At 40.6% G+C, this 21472-nt stretch overlaps 1 protein-coding gene across 3 annotated transcripts in view; it reads left to right on the top strand.

Moving 5' to 3' along the window:
• LOC132871824 (nucleolar protein 9) overlaps positions 1-21472 on the top strand; it is a 52585-nt gene that overhangs the window by 7675 nt on the left and 23438 nt on the right. For 2 of the 3 annotated variants that reach the window (XM_060906355.1, XM_060906356.1), the window contains 6 exons: positions 739-931; positions 1053-1193; positions 2791-2910; positions 5677-5886; positions 5983-6088; positions 13562-13930. In XM_060906355.1, the coding sequence (XP_060762338.1) occupies positions 739-931; positions 1053-1193; positions 2791-2910; positions 5677-5886; positions 5983-6088; positions 13562-13716 (925 nt within the window). In that variant the 3' untranslated portion in view covers positions 13717-13930. Of the gene's footprint in view, positions 1-738; positions 932-1052; positions 1194-2790; positions 2911-5676; positions 5887-5982; positions 6089-13561; positions 13931-21472 lie in introns of those variants that run through there. The other variant, XM_060906357.1, reaches the window with a different exon arrangement.

Genomic DNA, 21472 nt, shown 5'->3' with positions numbered 1-21472 from the left:
AATGGATGGATTGATCAGTTGATCATATGGAATAGGTGGATGGATGGATGGATGGATGGATGGAACATATGGAATAGGTGGATGGATGGTTGGCTCGATCAGTTGATCATATGGGATGGATGGATGGATGGACGGACGGACGGAACATATGGGATAGGTGGATGGAATAGGTAGATGAATGGATGGATTGATCATATTGGATGGATGGACAGAACATATGAGAGGTAAATGGGTGCATGTGACATGGAATAGGTGGATGGATGGAACATGGGATGGTTGTGACATTTGGATGGATGGACGGAACATATGGGATGGGTGGATAAATGGATGGATTGATCATATGGGATGGATGGACAGAACATATGAGAGGTAGATGGATGCATGTGACATGGAATAGGTGGATGGATGGGACATATGGAATAGGTGGATGAATGGATGGCTTGATCATTTGATCATATGGTGGATGGGTGGGACATATTGGATGGATGGATGGATGGATGGATGGATGGATGGAGCAATATGGGACATGACATGTTAAGAACATAAGGGATTGATGGGATAGGTGGATGGACATTACTTACAGATGGATGGTATTTAGGAGGAGAGATGAGACTACTGATGGATGGACGGACAGGTGGATATGACATGAATAAATGGATGGATGGGAGGTATGGAATCTTAACATTGTCCTGTAATGTTCTGCTTCGGTTTTTCCACGGTCTTTCTCTCTCTTTACAGCCCCCTTTTGGTCTTTCTGAAGGACCAGTTATGCAGTCGGCTCATCCAGACCATGTTTCAGGTCTCCCATAAAGCTCTGATTCGAGATACCTACAAGAACCACCTGAAGGACCAGCTCGTGCCTCTGGCACTTCATCCGTTTGCAAACTACCCCATCCAGTCCTTGATCGCAGCATCAGTCCATTGTAAAGTGGTGTGTAATTTCAGATTTCTACACAAAGCACATCAGTGTGATAAAACAGCATTATCTTTATGATCGATTCTCTTTTGATGTCCTTCAGTGCTCTCCGAACCTCTGTCTGTTTCTCTCTCAGTTTCTGAAGATATTTGACGAGTTGATGCCTGGGTTGGAGGCGATCCTGGCGGCGGGGCACATGGGGATCATAGTGCAGGTGGTGGAGAGCTGCGTACACAGAGAGGAGAAGCAGGCTGACATACTGCGCCACCTCCTAGAGGTGAAACTTGGTTACTGCGTCTCTGCAGAAGCCTTCACTGAATACACACTTTAAGGCTATTCAGAAGTTTGCATTTTATTACTGGCGTATCGTCGTCGTCGTCGTCTTCTTTCGTCTGCTCCCGTTAAGGGTCGCCACAGCGGATCATCATGATCTGCATAGGTTTTTACATCGGATGCCCTTCCTGACGCAGCCCTCCCCAATTTATCCGGGCTTGGGACGCTCACCAAGTACGCACAGGCTTGTGCAACCCCAGTGGCCCAGTATCTTATGTATTTTTTTGCTATTTATTTTACTTCCAGCGTAAACTTTAAAATACATGGTTTTATGACTACAATTTTTTCAGTGAAATTTATTTTAGTGCATATAATTAAAAAGAAAATTTTTTTAATATAAAAGTGAAAAATCTGATTTTATATTCAACATGTATATGTGCATTTTATAGCATCATAAAATATAACAGCCTATCATGGTTTAATACACAGTGAAGGGGGTGGGGCATCAGGTGGCTTGAGGGTGTTCCCAATTTACATATTCAGTAAACGTGTCGTCGTTGTCATCCCCCCCCCCCCGTTGTAAAATGACCTTTTTCCACGAAAGCGCAATTTCAGGCGAATCATTTAGTATAGCTTTAAAATTCATCTCATCTCATTATCTCTAGCCGCTTCATCCTGTCCTACAGGGTCGCAGGCAAGCTGGAGCCTATCCCAGCTGACTACGGGCGAAAGGCGGGGTACACCCTGGACAAGTCACCAGGTCATCACAGGGCTGACACATAGACACAGACAACCATTCACACTCACATTCACACCTACGGTCAATTTAGAGTCACCAGTTAACCTAACCTGCATGTCTTTGGACTGTGGGGGAAACCGGAGCACCCGGAGGAAACCCACGTGGACACGGGGAGAACATGCAAACTCCACACAGAAAGGCCCCCGCCGGCCACGGGGCTCGAACCCGGACCTTCTTGCTGTGAGGCGACAGCGCTAACCATTACACCACCGTGCCGCCAGCTTTAAAATTATATTTTTTAATTGTTTTAAAAATTTAAACCTTATAGATATGTAAATAATATCGTTGGTTTTATTTGTCTCAAGTAGAATTTTAAATTAGCTTATTTTTTAAAATTAAAATAGTGTGTGTACACAGTGGTGCTTGAAAGTTTGTGAACCCTTTCGAATTTTCTATATTTCTGCATAAATATGACCTAAAACACCATCAGATTTTCACACAAGTCTTAAAAAGTCTTCAACGCGATAACGTTGAAGAAATTTGCAGAAAACCATCAGGTCGTTTTCTCATAAACAAACCAGCGCTGATGAAGGATTCAGAGGGAGGCGTCCCGCACGCGACGTCATGAAAATCAACGTTTGCCGGGAAATTCAAATGCCAAGTTTTTTCAGAGGCGGGCCAATTCGCCTCAAATGGCTTGATTTCAACTGAATTTTTCTGGTATTGCGCAAGGTAAAAAAAATTGCAGAGAATGCGGAATGTGACAGATATTTGACCAAAGTTTAATATAAAATAGGAGAATTACATTGATCTTACTCCTGAATTTACCTGTGATATGCACTTTATCTGTATTTCCTGGCAGGCTTTTCACTGCAGTGAGCCCTCCACACGGCTCCTCTCCTCTCTCCGTCTCTTCCTGTCCATCCTGACGTATGAGGTGTACTTCAACACAGAGGCAGCAGAGGGCAACGCTGTTCCTCAGGTACCGCACACTTCACACACCTCAAACGGCTTTCATTAAGAACCTGACACAAATGTCAAGCGCCGGATCAAAAAAAGTCTGTGACTGTAGGTGCAGTCGGGTCCAAAAGTGTGAGTTCACGTCCAGGAAACCGTTCTGAAAGCAAGCATGGTTTTGATTTATAAGACTTCAGTCAGCACGATGCATACAGAAATAAATCATCGAATGAGAAGAACATATTTAGATTCAAGACTGAATTTCCTGAATAGTAAGTACAACCTGAATTGCACTGAAGATCACAGATATCCAGCGTCAGTTTTCAGCCTTGTTTCTCGCATACAGAGATTTCTCCAGATTCTCTGAATCTTTTAATGATATTATGGACCATAGATGATGTGATCCCCAAATTCTTTGCAGTTGTACATTGAGGAACGTTATTCTTAAATTGTTGCACTGTTTGTTCACCCAAGCAGTCTTTCACAGAGTGCTGAACCCCTCCCCGTCTTTACTTCTGAGAGACTCCGCCTGTCTGGGATGCTCTTTTATACCCAATCATGTTACTGCCCTGTTGTCAATTAACCAAATTAGTTGTTTGTTTGTTTTTTCCGCATTACACAACTTTTTCAGTCTTTTGTTGCCCCTGCCCCAACTTTTCTGAAACGTGTTGCTGACATCAAATTCAAAATGAGCATATATTTAAAAAAAAAAAAAATTCAGTTTCAACATTTAATATGTTGTCTTTATACTATTTTCAGTGAAATATGATTTCATCAGGGTTTCCATGATTTGCAAATCTTCACATTCTGGTTTTATTTACAGTTTACACAGCGTCCCAACTTTTTTGGAATTGGGATTGGACGAATTACCCGAGTAAAGTTTTATATTTCATGTAAGATTTTCTGATCATTTTTTACTCTACTTGGAAAATCTACTGTACTTGTTGAACAAAAGTACACTACCGTTCAAAAGTTTGGGGTCACCCAGAGAATTTTGTGTTTTCCATGAAAAGTCACACTTTTATTTACCACCATAAGTTGTAAAATGAATAGAAAATATAGTCGAGACATTTTTCTGGCCATTTTGAGCATTTAATCGACCCCACAAATGTGATGCTCCAGAAACTCAATCTGCTCAAAGGAAGGTCAGTTTTATAGCTTCTCTAAAGAGCTCAACTGTTTTCAGCTGTGCTAACATGATTGTACAAGGGTTTTCTAATCATCCATTAGCCTTCTGAGGCAATGAGCAAACACATTGTACCATTAGAACACTGGAGTGATAGTTGCTGGAAATGGGCCTCTATACACCTATGGAGATATTGCACCAAAACCCAGACATTTGCAGCTAGAATAGTCATTTACCACATTAGCAATGTATACAGTGTATTTCTGATTAGTTTAAAGTGATCTTCATTGAAAAGAACAGTGCTGGGGGCGTTGTGGCTCAGGTGGATAAGGCGCCATACCATAAATCCGGGGACCCGGGTTCGATTCCAGCCCGAGGTCATTTCCCGATCCCTCCCCGGCTCTCTCTCCCGCTCATTTCCTGTCTCTACACTGTCCTATCCAATAAAAGTGAAAAAAGCCCCCAAAAAAGATCTTTAAGAAAAGAACAGTGCTTTTCTTTCAAAAATAAAGACATTTCAAAGTGACCCCAAACTTTTGAACGGTAGTTTATATTTAAGTTATTCCACAAAATCGAGTCGTACATGAGCAGTCGGCTATAAGCCGTGTACAACGAGATGGAATAACGGTTTTATTCTATCCACATTCACTGGATTTTGAGAGACGGAGCATTTTTATTTTTTGCAAATTCAGTAAATAAAAACTTTCATACAAAACGTCCGACAAAATCATATCCGCTTCGAATGTAAACAAACCGACGAAATGACAGCAGCAATTTGTGGAAAATGTGATGATAATAATAATTCTTTGAAAAATTAAAAAAGATACATTCTTGCTATCAAATATTTTTATTCTTTTTTTTGTTTTTTGGGGGGTTTTGTTTTTGAGTAGAGTTTTTATTTCGTCCTCTGGTTCAGCAGCACGCTCCGCCATTTTGTTTTTCTCTACTCATGGTATATGAGCTGATATCCTAGTAGTAGAGTAGCCAATCAGAGCGTGCGATTGCTCATATCCAGTGAATGTGGATAGAATAATAGTGCATATTTGTGTTGAACATTTTTAACCAGTGAAAAACAACAGCTTGGACATGATGTCTGTCTGAGGATCGAGATCGCGCCAGAAATGTTTTCTCTGCGGAGAAGTTTATTTTATTTTCATGGAAGGAGTCTCCAATGTCAATGATAAAGCTAGAATTAGGTTTTCAACATGGAGGGATTTGTACTTCCTGTATTTTTTTTCCTCCTCTGTATAACATGATGAGCTGCCTTTTTTTTTTAAACTTCATGAGAGAGAAAAAAGAGGCTGTTTGAGGGAACAACTGTGACTATAAATGGATAAAAAATCCATCATTTAATGAATGAATTGAAATGATGATGTAAATGCGTCAAGGAATAAAACGGCTCGTCAGCAATGCGGGAAGTTGATTATATTCCTCTGTCGGCACTCCTCGTTGTGTTGTCGGCCATGTTATTTTTAGAAGAACATTCTTTCTGGTGTCCAGACTCCCATCATCTCCGTTCACAGATTTGAGTCGATTGTAATTGTTGCCTGTGTTTTGCTGAAGCACCATGTTGCTGGAACAGCATGTTTGCAGACACGCACCTGTTTTTCAGCCACTGGCCTTGAGATTAGGATGGTGTGATAGGACAGTGTTTCTCCTCCGCAGCGCCCCCTTTCGATCTGCTACCACGGCTCGCGCCTGGTCCAAGCACTGGCGCGCTTTAAAGACCGCTCCATCCTGATGAACAGCCTGCACAGCCTGAGCTCAGCCGAGCTGCTGAGCCTGGGCACGGAGCAGACGGGCAGCCATGCCCTCCAGGCCCTCATCACGCTCTCCAGTGACAAAGGCAAGGGAAAGATCCTGAGGAAGTTTGAGGTGAGACAGCGCAGAAAAGAGCAGGGACTCGCCACATGAGCACCACAGGGTTGTCACTGATTTAAAACTCTTGTCATTTGTGTCTCACTTACGCAGGGAATCTATACCCAGCTGGCCTGCAACAAATACGGCAGCCGTCTGTTGGAGGCCGTGTGGGGCAGCGCCACCATCAGTCAGAGGCAGAGCATTGCAGAGCAGCTGGGTGAGCTAAGCAAAGATCGCGATGAGATTTTAGCTAATTGCACATGTTCCGGTCACCACTTGACTTTCTACAGTTATGTATAATGTTATAATTGGTAAATATCAGATCTGCCATGGATAGGCAGCTAAAATCACCTGAAATTTGTTTTGAAGAGCCTGATTTTTTCCAGATTGAGTTTTATAAAACAAGACAGGATCATGCACATGAAAATGCTCCTGCACGTAAACCTCATCTTTTTTTTTTTTTTTCTGCAAAATTCATACTTTGAGTCACAATAACATTTTTTCAGAAAGTGTACAAAGTTTCAGAACGTTATCATGGGCCACTGGGAAACAAAGAAAAACCGCACACGAAGATACACTAGAAGAATGTATATTATGCCCGAGACCCAGATTATTAAAATGAAAATTTAAAGCTAGGCGGCCTTTCGATTTCATAAAATCGGTGAGATTTAGTTCCCTTTGAGATGTGGTCATTGGGATTTTGTTTATTTCTGTAACATCTTACAAAATATCAGGCTATTCTGTGGCTGGGAAGTTCTTTAATTTGAGGGGATTTAAGCAAATAATGTGCATGAAATCGCTCGCTCACTTCACACAGTCAAGCAGACAGAGGAAGTCCGTGTGTGTGTGCGCATGCGCAGGTTTACCTATAAAGCCTCGGTCACAACCGGCCGTACGTGCTCCTACGGCCGGTCTACGTGCAAAAAACGCAAGAAACGCACGGAGGGCGCGCGTGTGACGTGCTGATTTTCGAGCCGTAGACTGGCCGCTGACCGGCCGCAGAGGTTCTTTGTCATGTCAAACAAACTCTACGGGCGCTTACGTTTTTTTTCAGGGTGCAAGACAAACTTACGGCCAATGTGCGTCTTTCTCCACGAACAAAAAAAACGCAGCGATTTGGGGAAACGCCAAAAATTGCACGGCCAAAAAATAGTACGTCCGGTTGTGACCTAGGCTTAAGTGAGCGTGCACTGAGAGTTACATCACTGTCGCTAAACGAACAGCTGATCACACCGAGGTGCTCGCTGAGCGCCGATATTTATTAGTTTGGTCCTGCGTTTTCTTTCCTTCGTATATAACATAACTTATTTTTTTCGCGGTCTGGTTTGCATCAAATCCTGCACTCTGATTGGCTGGTGAGCGGGTCCGGATCCTGCGATACAGACCCCGGTTACGGACCTCTGGCGACTCGCTCGTTCACAACAACAAACAACATAGTAGCATTTTTTGTCAACATTTATATTCGCATTTCTCACGAGATTAGCATTAATTTTGCATCATGGATAACGATAACGACAGTGTTCACAGCGAAAGCGAGTTTTACTACCCTGAGGAAGAAGAAATAAAAGAAAACATTTCAGGAGAAAGCTAAAAACCTGTAACTGTTGCTAACGCCGAGCAAAAACATGGCTGAATCCTGAATGACTCAATTTTGTATAAATAGGGGACTACATAGGCGGCAAAATGTAGTTTTTTCCTGCCATGGAAGTGCACTTGTATACCGAGGAGGAAGCCATTTGCATTACAGCCGTGAATGAGGATTCAAAATGGCGGCTCGGCTCGGTTTTCCCTTTCGGGCGCTCTCGTTTTCTGTTAGAATTTGGGAAAGAAAAAAATAAATCTATTATTTACCAGCTTAAGGTCGGCCCGTATGGTGAAATACCGTCACCTCGGCCTTGAATACTGACCTCGGCCCAGAGGGCCTCGCTCAGTACTTTCAAGTTACCTCGGTCACGGTATTTCACGATACGGACCTCCCAGCTGGTAAATAATATATATGTCTTTTTCATCTCGCTTTCTTTCCGTTACTGTAGTCGGTCTTTCATGTTTTATTCGCACACTCGCATCCTCCATTTTTCTCTCCTGTTTCAAATTTGTATCCCACAATGCCTTGCGTGAACGGGGAAATCCCCCACCACGTCATGCATGACGTAGTATCTTGTATTGTGTCATGGTGACACAGGAAAAAATAGCGGAGAATTTACAGCCACGTCGCCTTAAATTTATTAATTGTTCTATTTAAAAACTAATAAAATTGGAAGTCTGTGATTCGGATTCAGTGGCTTTCGGTCCACTAAACAGAAATAATAATTGGGTGTCGGGGGGGAAAATCCCTTCTTTTTATGACCTACACTTGAAAAATCTGAAAGGCAGTCCAGCTTATATTAAAATGTAGTAACAATTATTTCAATCCTAGCGATTTGGGAAAGCTTGAAGTTTCGTGACGGAGCCTGAAGAGAGTAACATGCTGGCAGTTGCACTGCATTTTCTGTTTCTTTCACCAGATTATATGAATATGCAAATCTCTCCACTCACCCATCCTCTTCCTGCTGGTAAACCGGTGTGTACATGGCCTGTATACGCGTATGGGAACGTGATTGGCTGTGCTCTTTCACATGTTCAACACTAACTCCGTTTTTCCAATGAAAAGACGGAGATAAAGGAATGTGGATAAACCTCTCCATGAGACTCACTTCACTTCACTTCATTTCATTTCACACTTTTGACCAGGTGCATAATCCTAAACGCAGCATGGAGTGTTAACAAGATTTTAGAGGTTGTACAGACAGCCAGAAATGTGTTGGTTTTCATTAGAGAGCGCACTGTTCAGCTACAGACAAGAAACCTTTTTTTTATTTTAAATTTTTTTGGTCTTAATTCAAGCGAGAGAGAAAAAGACAGTATGGTAAGGGAAGAACTGTTTATAGCTGCTATAATCAGGGATCCCAGACGTCCGCTATTTAGCGGAATTCCGCTATTTTTCTAGCCAAAGTGGTAGTTTTTTTTTTTAAATCTCTTGTATATCCGTTAAAATATGTTTGTTTAAGTAAAATGACCAGCAGAATACGTTCTGATTTGGTTTGCTTGTTTAGCGATGTTTTTGTCAGCTTCGTTTGTTCTCGTTGACATTCGGGAACACTCGGAAGTTAAATTGATGTAAATACCGCGAGACTGTACGCGATAGAACGAGAAAACGATATGGCTGCGCCCATTTGCTAGAAAATGTGTTTTAACTCCGTTCGTGCTTTTGTTTCTAATGCGTTGAACTTAATTCAATATGTCGTGGAAAAAAGATATCGTCCATAAAATATTATTTTATTATTCTTCATATTCTTCAAAGCTACATTTTCATCTAATTTTTATAAATAACAATTTTTTTTTTGCCACTTGTGTCATTGATTACAAAATATGGCATCAAATAGAGACACATTATTGTTAAATTCTGTTGCTTTTCTATGTTAAATCTATGTAAAAAATGTGTTCTATAGCATCTTTAAATGTTAAAATCTCAACAGCTTCAGGGGGCTTGCAGTGCCCTTGACCCCTGCTGATAGTTTCTTACATTCCTCTATTTTTTTCAGTTACTGCTGGGATCCCTGTATAATGCAAGTGATCACAAGAATTATCATGTGACCTGTACAGACCCCACGCACGCTCTTAATAAAACCATTGGGAAAAATTACGTGACTGGGCAGATACAGATTTTTGAATCCGGTCCGAAAAACGCTGTATGTGGCCCTGGACCCGTTTCCCTCGCTTCTGCTGTTTTCATTATATTAATAATGAAATATATTAATATCCTTCGGAGTGGGGGTATACTGGTTTACCTCCATCCATCCAAAACGCCCTTTCTCTCAGCAACCACAGATCATAGCTGCTTGGAGTTCTATACCATTTATACCATTTTCAGGTCTGTCCCACATCGACTTCCTGTTTACCGACTAAATGTATTTATGAAGCATTATAGCGTGGATTTACAAAATGTTCGTAACACTTCTCTCAGCAACTACAAATCACAACTACTTGATATTTGGTACTGAGCTTCAGCTTTGGGTTCTATACCGTGCATATCGTTTTCAGGTCTGTCCCACATCGTCTTCCTGTTTACCGACCAAATGTATTTACGAAACATATAGTGTGGATTTACAAAAAGTTCGTAACACTTTTCTCAGCAACTACAAATCACAACTACTTGATATTTGGTACTGAGCTTCAGCTTTGGGTTCTATACCGTGTATATCGTTTTCAGGTCTGTCCCACATCGACTTCCTGTTTACCGACTAAATGTATTTATGAAGCATTATAGCGTGGATTTACAAAATGTTCGTAACACTTCTCTCAGCAAATACAAATCACAACTACTTGATATTTGGTACTGAGCTTCAGCTTTGGGTTCTATACCGTGTATATCGTTTTCAGGTCTGTCGCACATCGACTTCCTGTTTACCGACTAAATGTATTTACGAAACATACCGTATAGCGTGGATTTACAAAATGTTCGTAACACTTTTTTCTCAGCAACTACAAATCACAACTGCCTGATATTTGGTACTGAGCTTCAGCTTTGGGTTCTATACCGTGTATATCGTTTTCAGGTCTGTCCCACATCGACTTCCTGTTTACCGACTAAATGTATTTATGAAGCATTATAGCGTGGATTTACAAAATGTTCGTAACACTTCTCTCAGCAAATACAAATCACAACTACTTGATATTTGGTACTGAGCTTCAGCTTTGGGTTCTATACCGTGTATATCGTTTTCAGGTCTGTCGCACATCGACTTCCTGTTTACCGACTAAATGTATTTACGAAACATACCGTATAGCGTGGATTTACAAAATGTTCGTAACACTTTTTTCTCAGCAACTACAAATCACAATTGCCTGATATTTGGTACTGAGCTTCAGCTTTGGGTTCTATACCGTGTATATCGTTTTCAGGTCTGTCGCACATCGACTTCCTGTTTACCGACTAAATGTATTTACGAAACATACCGTATAGCATGGATTTACAAAATGTTCGTAACACTTTTTTCTCAGCAACTACAAATCACAACTGCCTGATATTTGGTACTGAGCTTCAGCTTTGGGTTCTATACCGTGTATATCGTTTTCAGGTCTGTCCCACATCGACTTCCTGTTTACCGACTAAATGTATTTATGAAGCATTATAGCGTGGATTTACAAAATGTTCGTAACACTTCTCTCAGCAAATACAAATCACAACTACTTGATATTTGGTACCAAGCTTCAGCTTTGGGTTCTATACCGTGTATATCGTTTTCAGGTCTGTCGCATGTCGACTTCCTGTTTACCGACCAAATGTATTTATGAAACATATAGCGTGGATTTTGATGCTATTTCAAGAAGCAAAATGCTATTTCAAAATAACAGTTTACCAGGATGCTAGTTGAAATCCCTGGGGAGAGACACTGCTCTTTATTTACTTGTTTCAAGGTTCATTATTTGTTGAAGTCAACATTCATAAGAAGCGTCCTATTCCTTCGATTGCTTGCGTTCTGATATAAGCGAGAGCGGCAGGAAAACGTAAGTGAGCAGTAGCTCACAGTGGATCTTGGTTTTTTTTTTTTTGCTCTGAATTGTTGCTTTGAAAAATGAGCAACACAACTGAGCACAGTGAAAGTGAATTTTATTATCCAGATTTATCACACACAGACCGAAATGAACAAGCTGAAATTGTCGCAGAAAATTTAAAAAAGGGTACTTTCGAGCGAAGAAATTTACTTGTTTATACAAGGACAATAACAAGAAAACACCGTAAAAGAAACTAAGTACGACATGAACGTTTTCAAAAGATTTCTTACTGAAGTTAAGGAGGAAAGAGACAGAACTGTAAGGACCTCGACAGCTTGCTATGTAGTTTCTATATACACGCGAAGAAAAAAGGAAATTTAGACTACGAACCTGACACCTTTTTGCAAAGTTTTCAACGCCGCCTTGACAATAACGACAGTAAGATTTTCGCACACCGTTGTTCCACTGTGTACGTTGGTTAAAAAAAGGTCATATGATAAAATGCTTTTTGACTGAGCTAGGTCGGGCCGAGCGGGAAAATATTTGTCTCTTGGTCATTTGTACGGCATGACCTCGAACCAAATGTTTTCCCATCCGGCCCGACTTAACACAGGCAATAAGTACATGGTATCTTGACTTATGGATGTTCCACAACATTATACGGTATGTAACTAGTAAATGGTTAAAAAGCATAACGTCATTCTTTAATCATCTCATCATTATCTCATTATCTCTAGCCGCTTTATCCTTCTACAGGGTCGCAGGCAAGCTGGAGCCTATCCCAGCTGACTATGGGCGAAAGGCGAGGTACACCCTGGACAAGTCGCCAGGTCATCACAGGGCTGACACATAGACACAGACAACCATTCACACTCACATTCACACCTACGGTCAATTTAGAGTCACCAGTTAACCTAACCTGCATGTCTTTGGACTGTGGGGGAAACCGGAGCACCCGGAGGAAACCCATGCGGACACGGGGAGAACATGCAAACTCCGCACAGAAGGGCCCTCGCCGGCCCCGGGGCTCGAACCCAGGACCTTCTTGCTGTGAGGCGACAGCGCTAACCACTACACCACCGTGCCGCCCCTCTTTAATCATCTGTCGTGTTTTATTCCTTACTTATAGACTGAATTGTGTGTACACGTATAGATAGATAACAAGAATTTTTTTTTCCAGACATTGTAACTCTAAACGGATAAAAACGATGAGCGTTGGGTTTGAATAGAATTTGAAATTTTGAATTTGAATTCAGAATTCTAATTGTTGGCAAATTGCTGTGTAATAAGATGACTTGCCGTTTTAAGATATATCCACGTTCACTGGATATGAGCAATCGTGCACTCTGATTGGCTACTGTCCTACTAGGATATCAGCTCATATACCGTGAGTAGAGAAAAACAAAATGGCGGCACGTGTTGCTGAACCGACCAAGGATGAAATAAAAACTCTACTCGAAAACAAAACCCTGAAAAATACAACAAAAAAAGGCGCCGCAAAATACGGAATGAAGATATTTCATGGTAAGAGCGTATCTGTTTTTAATTTTCCAAGAATTATTATTATTATCATCGCATTTTTCATAAATTGCTCCTGTCATTTCGGCGGTTTGTTTACATTCTAAGCGGAAATGATTTTGTCGGACGTTTTGTAAATAAAAATGCTCCGTTTCTCAAAATCCAGTGGATGTGGATAGAATAAAACAGTTATTCCAGTCAATCTCGTCGTACACGGATTATAGCCAATCCGCTCATGTACACCTCGATTTCGTGGAATAACTGTTAATTACGCTTTGCGTCAGGCCACGTCCATCATTGTTTGTTTTCCTAGAACAGCATGCCCCGAAGTGTTATTCCATACTTGTCTGTCTACTTTGGCTCCGTCTGGCTCAGAGCAGGTTCCTGTTACATTTAGTAAATGAAATGAGCGTTTCCAAACTTTTTCCCTTTGCTCACATTTTCCACGTTGTTACTTTAATTCTTCTCAGTCTCAACCTTTTAAAAAGATGTCTGGCGCGATGAGGATTAATATTACAATATTACAACGCAATCCAAGCTTTCAGTAGATAAAAGAAAAAGGAGCATCATGTCCATGTGTAATGCGTTATAGTTAAGCAAATAAACTGTAATAATCCACGTGCATGTTTCCTCTCAGTCCCCAGTGAGACTCGGCTGCGCTCGGATCAGTTTGCGCGACACGTCTGGGCAAAATTCGGCCTCATGCACTTTCAGAAGAGACGCGGTGCCTGGATGGAGCTTCAGACCAGAGAATCGAAGAAGAGAAAGATGTTCAGTGACATTCTGGAGTAACTGCTTTGAACTGAACTGGTATTTTTTTTTTTTTTCTCTTCAGGGCTTAAACAAGTGTTAAATCACCTCCTGTGGACTGAAATCCTACACCATTACACACACAGCTCCGACAGAGTTACAGTTAATCCTCTGGTATTTGATTTGGTCAGAAGTTAACGCTTGGGCATTTTCTGTGTCGGTGACATCTACAAATAAAATTGCACACTTTTCTGTTCTCTGTAGTTGCACTTTCGTCTCAAATGCCATGATGCATGAAGAATTCGCATGATAACGTGATGTTTGTGTAGTATTTAGGTTTAGCAGCCAAGTGTCAGGACAATACTAGTGCCGTATTTAACGGTGATGGAAAAATCTGGAATTTTTTTTTTGAATTAAGAATAGATTTTTTTTTTTTTTTAATGCACCATTTACTGATGTATAACTTGACTTGACTGGAAAAATGTATTGATGGCTATTTAACAGTTATTCCATGAAATCGAGTCGTACATGAGCTGATAGCGGTGAAGCGCATAGCACCGAGTTGTCTATAAGTCACGTACGACGAGATTGACTGACTGGAATAACTGTTTGCTTTTATTCTATCCACATTCACTGGATTTTGAGAAACGTAACATTTTTATGTTTAATTTTGCAGATTCGAGAAATAAAAACTTTATACAAAATGTCCAACAAAATAATTTCCGCTTCGAATGTAAACAAGCCGGCGGAATGACGAACAATTTGCGAAAAATGCAATAATAATAATAATTCTTAAAAAATTAAATAAAGATGTGTTCTTACCATCAAATATTTTCATTCCGTATTTTTTTGTGGTTTTGTTTTCGAGTCAAGTTTTGATTTCGTCCTCGGTTGGTTCAGCAACACGCTCCGCCATTTTGTTTTTCTCTACTCACAGTATATGAGCCGATATCCTAGCAGTAGAGTAGCCAATCAGAGCACACGATTGCTCATATCCAGTGAATGTGGATAGAATAATTAATGATATTTCTATTCTGTTATTGCATAATTAATTCAGGAGACTTTCAACAGAAAGAAATCTTTTACATGTAAATAATGTAAACACTTTGTGAAATTTAGTACTTTGTGAATTTCCAAAGCATCAGACATTTGATATACTGATATTTAACAATTATTTCACGAAATCAAGTTGTACATGAGCTGATAGCCATCTACTGTATAATCCGTGTACGACGAGATTGACTGACTGGAATAACTGTTTTATTCTATCCACATTCACTGGATTTTGAGAAACGGCGCATTTTTACTTTTTTTTTTTTTTGCAAATTTGATAAATTAAAGTGCCATTCCACCATTGGATGTATTCTTTGGCATAAAATACAATATATTTTATGACAACATGACTAGACAGAGAAATCTTTTAGCTTCAAAATGATATATCAAACATATAATTTTTTGACAAGTATATTAATTTTGCGACCAAAGTCACCTACCCTTTTAATTTCCGCGCGGTAGTGAAACGTGATGTCATCGGCAGGTTCCCCTTCTTGTGTACCACGTGTTGGTCTATTTTTAGACCAGGAAACCCCCAAAGTGAGAGAGTCATTTCTCCTCGTATATGGGGGCCAAAAAAATTGCGAAAAATTGAGTTAATCTTTCAGTTAGCTAGATTTATTGGTATTAGCTAGATTTATTGGTATTATTTTTATCGCGTTCTATCCGCCATTGCTGATAATATGTGCCACGTCACACGTCACGTGGTACACAAGAAGGGGAACCTGCCGATGACATCACGCGCGGAAATTAAAAGGGTAGGTGACTTTGGTCGCAAAATTAATATACTTGTCGTTGTCAAAAAATTATGTTTGATATATCATTTTGAAGCTAAAAGATTTCTCTGTCTAGTCATGTGGTCATAAAATATATTGTATTTTATGCCAAAGAATACATCCAATGGTGGAATGGCACTTGAAGAATTTGATATAAAATCATTTCCGCTTCTCAAAAACCTATCGATTGCTGCACAAATTGACTTTAGTGTTGTTGTTTTTTCTGTAGAAAGTGCCATCTTGCTGTCGTGCCGAGGCACAGAATAGCTTTAGACAAACTTCTTTGAGCTTTTGAACCAATCTGAAAAAATTTCAACAAATTTTAATGCTTAAAGATGATGAATGTAAACAAACAGGCGAAATTACAGGAGCAATTTGTGAAAAATCTGATAATAATAATTTTTTTTTTTGGGGGGGGGAGCTGTTTTTGAGTCGAGTTTTTATTTCGTCCTCGGTTGGTTCAGCAACACGCTCCGCCATTTTGTTTTTCTCTACTCATGGTATATGAGCTGATATCCTAGTAGTAGAGTAGCCAATCAGAGCGCACGACTGCTCATATCCAGTGAATGTGGATAGAATAATAATGATAATAAACTGATTATATATATATATATATATAGTGTGTGTGTATGGTATTTTCTTCCTTTGACCTGTAACAAGCGTTTCTAGTGCCGATGGTGGAGGCGCTGTGAGCGATAGATAGCTCCCAGCCAGAAAACGAGTGAAAGAAGGAGATCAAGAGCGAGCAGAGTGCAGCTGTGACTTCTCCTGCGCTCTCACTTTCTCTCTATCTGAGTGGGAGAGAAGGGAGAAGACTGTGATCCTGATCACAGGGGCGATGTGACATTCAGCTGCAAGAATCCTCTGACCGAGTCAACACCAGCCTGATAGAGCGCTTCACACCAGGGCCTGGGAACGTCAAACAACTCTCACTAACGGCCGTTAACATCAGCCGCTGCGCAAATGACTTAAATTAAAAGGCCAGTGTGGTTTTGTCTAGAGCTCCTTCACATCACTCATCTGCAGAGGTGGAGGAGATTCGGTGTGGTCCATTAAAGAGCGAGAAGAGTTTTATAGAGTGGTGTGAAACACTGGTGCACAGATTAGAGACGAGATTTCTTCTGGCTGGTTTTTTGTTATTGTCGAGAGCAAGTTCTCATGTCGAATTTCTCACTTTGATTCGTATTCTGGCGTTTTTAGATTAAGCAAAACAAAAAGTGGAATTATTTTTGATAAATATTACGTTCTTTATCATTCATTACTGCATTAATAATGCAGAACGCAGGAATACAGACGAGAACAATTGACTTGATGTCTACCCAAAGCTTGATAATGAGACATTAGTTTGCCTCAAAGTTTTGGCACCCCATATTAACGTTTAAAAAAAAAATTGATGAAAAGTGTGACACTTTATTTCCCTGGGACAAAATTAGCTCGATCTGGATCACTTTAAAGTGCCATTCCACCATTGGATGTATTCTTTGGCATAAAATACAATATATTTTATGACAACATGACTAGACAGAGAAATCTTTTAGCTTCAAAATGATATATCAAACATAATTTTTTGACAACGACAAGTTTATTAATTTTGCGACCAAAGTCGCCTACCCTTTTAATTTCCGTCCGTGATGTCATCGGCAGGTTCCCCTTCTTGTGTACCACGTCACGTGTGACGTGGCACAGATTATCAGCAATGGCGGATAGAACGCGATTTCCACTTGTCGATTGCTGTGCCGATATTCACCATCGACCGTCTCCTTTGGGCATCACTTGCTATTTTCCTTCGCTTCTTCGCTTCTCCGAAGCTGACAATCACGTTCTATCCGCCATTGCTGATAATCTGTGCCACGTCACACGTGACGTGGTACACAAGAAGGGGAACCTGCCGATGACATCACGCACGGAAATTAAAAGGGTAGGCGACTTTGGTCGCAAAATTAATATACTTGTCGTTGTCAAAAAATTGTGTTTGATGTATCATTTTGAAGCTAAAAGATTTCTCTGTCTAGTCATGTTGTCATAAAATATATTGTATTTTATGCCAAAGAATACATCCAATGGTGGAATGGCACTTTAACATAATAAGTATTGATAGTGTTATTACTAGTCACTTTTTTTTTTTTTTCTCCATACAGCTCATTTAGAGTTTAAGCACAGGCTGAGAGTGGATAATGAAGGATGATAAATGAGGGATTTGATGGAGCACTTGTTTAAAGTTTGTCCTTCGCGGTCAGTGGTCGATAAACTGTAATAAAATGTTTTGAACAAATTTGATTTTTTTTTAAACCCTCAAGTCATTTAATGTCTCTTCCTCCTTCCCCCCCCAGTCTCATAATGAGTATGATTGTGTTCATACTGCCACTTTATTCCTTTTTTTAAAACATTTATTTATTTAAAACAATAATTTACAAGGTTAAAAAAGTAAGACAAATAATAAAAAAAAAAAAAATCAATAAATAAATCACACTATCCCACATAGACCTAAAATGACACATACATACACACACATCCATGAAGGACGGACGGACAGATAGACAGGCATGATGAACTCAAGTATTAAGTAATGGAGGTAGCTGGAGATTTTTTGACGCTACGTGTAAGATTAGTGTCAAATCGGATTGACATTCAGAGAGGGGTTGGGCATAAAACCTTTAAGTCATTTAATGTGCAATGGAATGTGTTTTTTATAATCCATCAGGCTTGTTGTAGTACTCGAGTCTGACTCGTGCCCTAATTTTAAGGACTCGTGATTTGACTTAGACTTGAGCACTGATGACTCGGACTCGTACGGTACGTTAACTGCATTCGGACTCGTAAATTGTAGACAAGGACTCTGATTTTTTTTTTGCAACGTGCCATAATTTGGCATAAAATACATTAATTTTTGTACAAATTTCATGCAAGAGTGTCGCACTTGTGTGCCTTGGCACGGGCATCAGATAAACTCTCAGGCGTGTTCTCGACTCGACTCGAAATTTTCTTTAATGATTTGGACTCGGGCGGCACGGTGGTGTAGTGGTTAGCGCTGTCGCCTCACAGCAAGAAGGTCCGGGTTCGAGCCCCGTGGCTGGCGAGGGCCTTTCTGTGCGTAGTTTGCATGTTCTCCCCGTGTCTGCGTGGGTTTCCTCCGGGTGCTCCGGTTTCCCCCACAGTCCAAAGACATGCAGGTTAGGTTAACTGGTGACTCTAAATTGACCGTAGGTGTGAATGTGAGTGTGAATGGTTGTCTGTGTCTATGTGTCAGCCCTGTGATGACCTGGCGACTTGTCCAGGGTGTACCCTGCCTTTCGCCCATAGTCAGCTGGGATAGGCTCCAGCTTGCCTGCGACCCTGTAGAACAGGATAAAGCGGCTAGAGTTAATGAGATGAGATGAGATTTGGACTCGGAGTCGAGGTTTAGTGACTCGACTACAGCACTGTAATCCATAAAACAAGACAGCATAACAAAGATTTTGTATTAATTGGGTGGGGAAAGAAAACCAACCAAACAGATCCATTATTGATGCATTAAGCCACAGTGTTTTCTACTAAAACCATCGCTGGATGTTTCCTGAAGCAAACGATCCAGTAGGCCCATTTTCCCTTTAAATGATCGAGCAAGTGGTCAATATGATGCTCACTCGACCATTTAATATAGTTTTTGGTGTCACAATATTGTTGGAGAAATCAGTGTGTGTGTAAATAAATAACTGATTTCAATCCTGTAATGAAAAAGGTCGTGTTTAGTAATACTACTCATGATGGATGTGCAACAGAACAAACGTTTAGGACCTTTAAGAGTCTGTTTCCGATCGTCATTCCGGACTAGTCCGTTCTTTTCATGGATAAACTCATTACAGCGTTGTAAGTGTCAAACTTCAGGGACGCTTTCTTCTGTGAGCCGGTGACGGTCATCAGGCTTGATTGTCCCGCAGGACCCCGAGCGTTGGGGATTTCCTGGGGGCTCTGAGCCTCTGTAACCTCCCCGCTCATTAGTGATCCGTTGATGGATAGCGCAGCTAATTGTGGACCTGTGGATCAGCTCTGGAGCTGCCCATCTGCTCTAGTCCTGCAGCTGTGGACGCTTATCAGTTAGGAGGTCCTTGAGTGGAGTTATTCCAGCTGGGTAGCTCTCTCTCTCTCTGTCTCTCTCTCTCTCTCTCTCTCTCTCTCACACACACGAACACATTCACAGAGCAGAACTGGTTAGATAGTGCATTGTTCTTGTCCATAACCTTGTTGCTTGTTCTATTAATATTGCCCCAAGATACCAACATATAAATATATAACTCGGCTAATGACGGCTTTCAGTTCCGTGCGTCTGAACTGTTCCTGTTTTTTTTTTTTTTTTGGAAATGTAAATTCTCACAAAGCTGCACTAAAGTGTTAGTGAGGGTTCATAAAACCGTTGTTTCAAAAGCAACTGCAGGTTACAGATTTCATTGCATTTAATGTTCACGGCCCTCAGGCTCTGGAATTCCCTTCCTCAACCCCTCCGTGACTGCTCTTTTCTTCCTTTCTTCAAATCTCATCTCAAAACCTTTCTTTCTGTTTCGTGAACATTTCTCCACCAGTGCATAAACTCACCACTCTTTAGCAACTCTTGTGTTTTCTCTGACCTGTGTAAAGCGACCTTGAGTTTGAGAAAGGCGCTATATACATGTAACTTTATTATTATTATTATTATTATTATTATTAAGTAAATAAGATATCCAAATGATACACGCTTACCGGCCACTTTAACAGGAACATGTTCTTGATTCTAAGATCCCTGTTCTTGGCTGTAGGAGTGGAACCCAGTGTGATTTTCTGTTGCATGCTGAGATGCTTTTCTGCTCACCACGGTTGTAAAGAGTTGCTATGAGTTACTACATCCTTCCTAGCAAAAAAAAAAAAAAGCTCGAACCAATCTGGCCATTTTCCTCTGAGCTCTTATCAACAAGGCGTTTGTTTACTTTCCACCCACAGAACTGTTGCTCGCTCACTCGATGTTTTTTGCGTGTGAAAACCCCCGGAGATCAGGAACAGTTTCTGAAATACTCGTACCAGTCCATCTGGTAAGCACCAAGTGAAAGTCACATTTTTCCCATTCTGATGTTTGAATGAAGTGAACATTAATAACTGAAGCGCTTGATTTGTATCTGGATGTAGGGGTCTTCCTAATAAAGCGTCTGTTCGATTAACATGTTGGACATTTTGCAAATTATACGTCTACAATGGAAAACATTAATAGTAACTCCTTTGAAAGGCGTCGTCCGATTATCGCCGAAGAGTTCTCATGTCGTTTCATCCCATCAGAGTGTATCGTTTTAAGAGTCCTGATTCGCTTGAGTGCTTCGTTTTTAGCACAGGGTGTACGAACAGACGTCATCGCGGCGCGTGGCTTATTGTGCATTGTGTAATGCTTGTTCCTGCTGCTTTCAGGTCGTCCTGCAACTCTTTTCAAGTGACTTCCTAACTCTTGTATTTTCCTCATGGTAAGTTTGAGAGCACGTTGTGAAATCTTGCGTAATTATGGATCCATGAACTTTCCATCTATGTGTTATTGAACCGGTTGGTCTGCGATGGATGTGTAAGGGCTGTAGCTTTGTAGTTTCTCCTTCAACTTCGCCATGATTGCTGCTTGCTGTGTGAAATCTTCCTGACGACTGACCCCTTGGTGCAATTTGTATATGAGAATTTTTTGGTTTTGTAATTTTTTACTTATTTTTTTAACTTCTCCAATTTTGTTCTTCCTGATGTTTCCATCAGGAAGAAAACTCTCTTTATGGTGGAATATGATTTTGTTTATTGTGACAACAACAAAATGTCTCTACTCGAACAAGAACCTTTTCTCGTACCCTTATTTTTACAACGTATCTGCATTTTCACTCCTGACACAGAGGTGGTGTGATTTATGATGTTAGATTAGACTTGAATGCGTGCTGTAAGTTTCCAGCGATATATTTTAACAGTTATTCCACGAAATCGAATCGTACATGAGCTGA

The sequence above is a fragment of the Neoarius graeffei genome, chromosome 23 (genome assembly GCF_027579695.1).
Source record: "Neoarius graeffei isolate fNeoGra1 chromosome 23, fNeoGra1.pri, whole genome shotgun sequence".
In the NCBI taxonomy this organism is placed as follows: Eukaryota; Metazoa; Chordata; class Actinopteri; order Siluriformes; family Ariidae; genus Neoarius; species Neoarius graeffei.
Note: the sequence above shows the minus strand (reverse complement) of the source record. Positions and strands in the feature narration are given on the sequence as shown.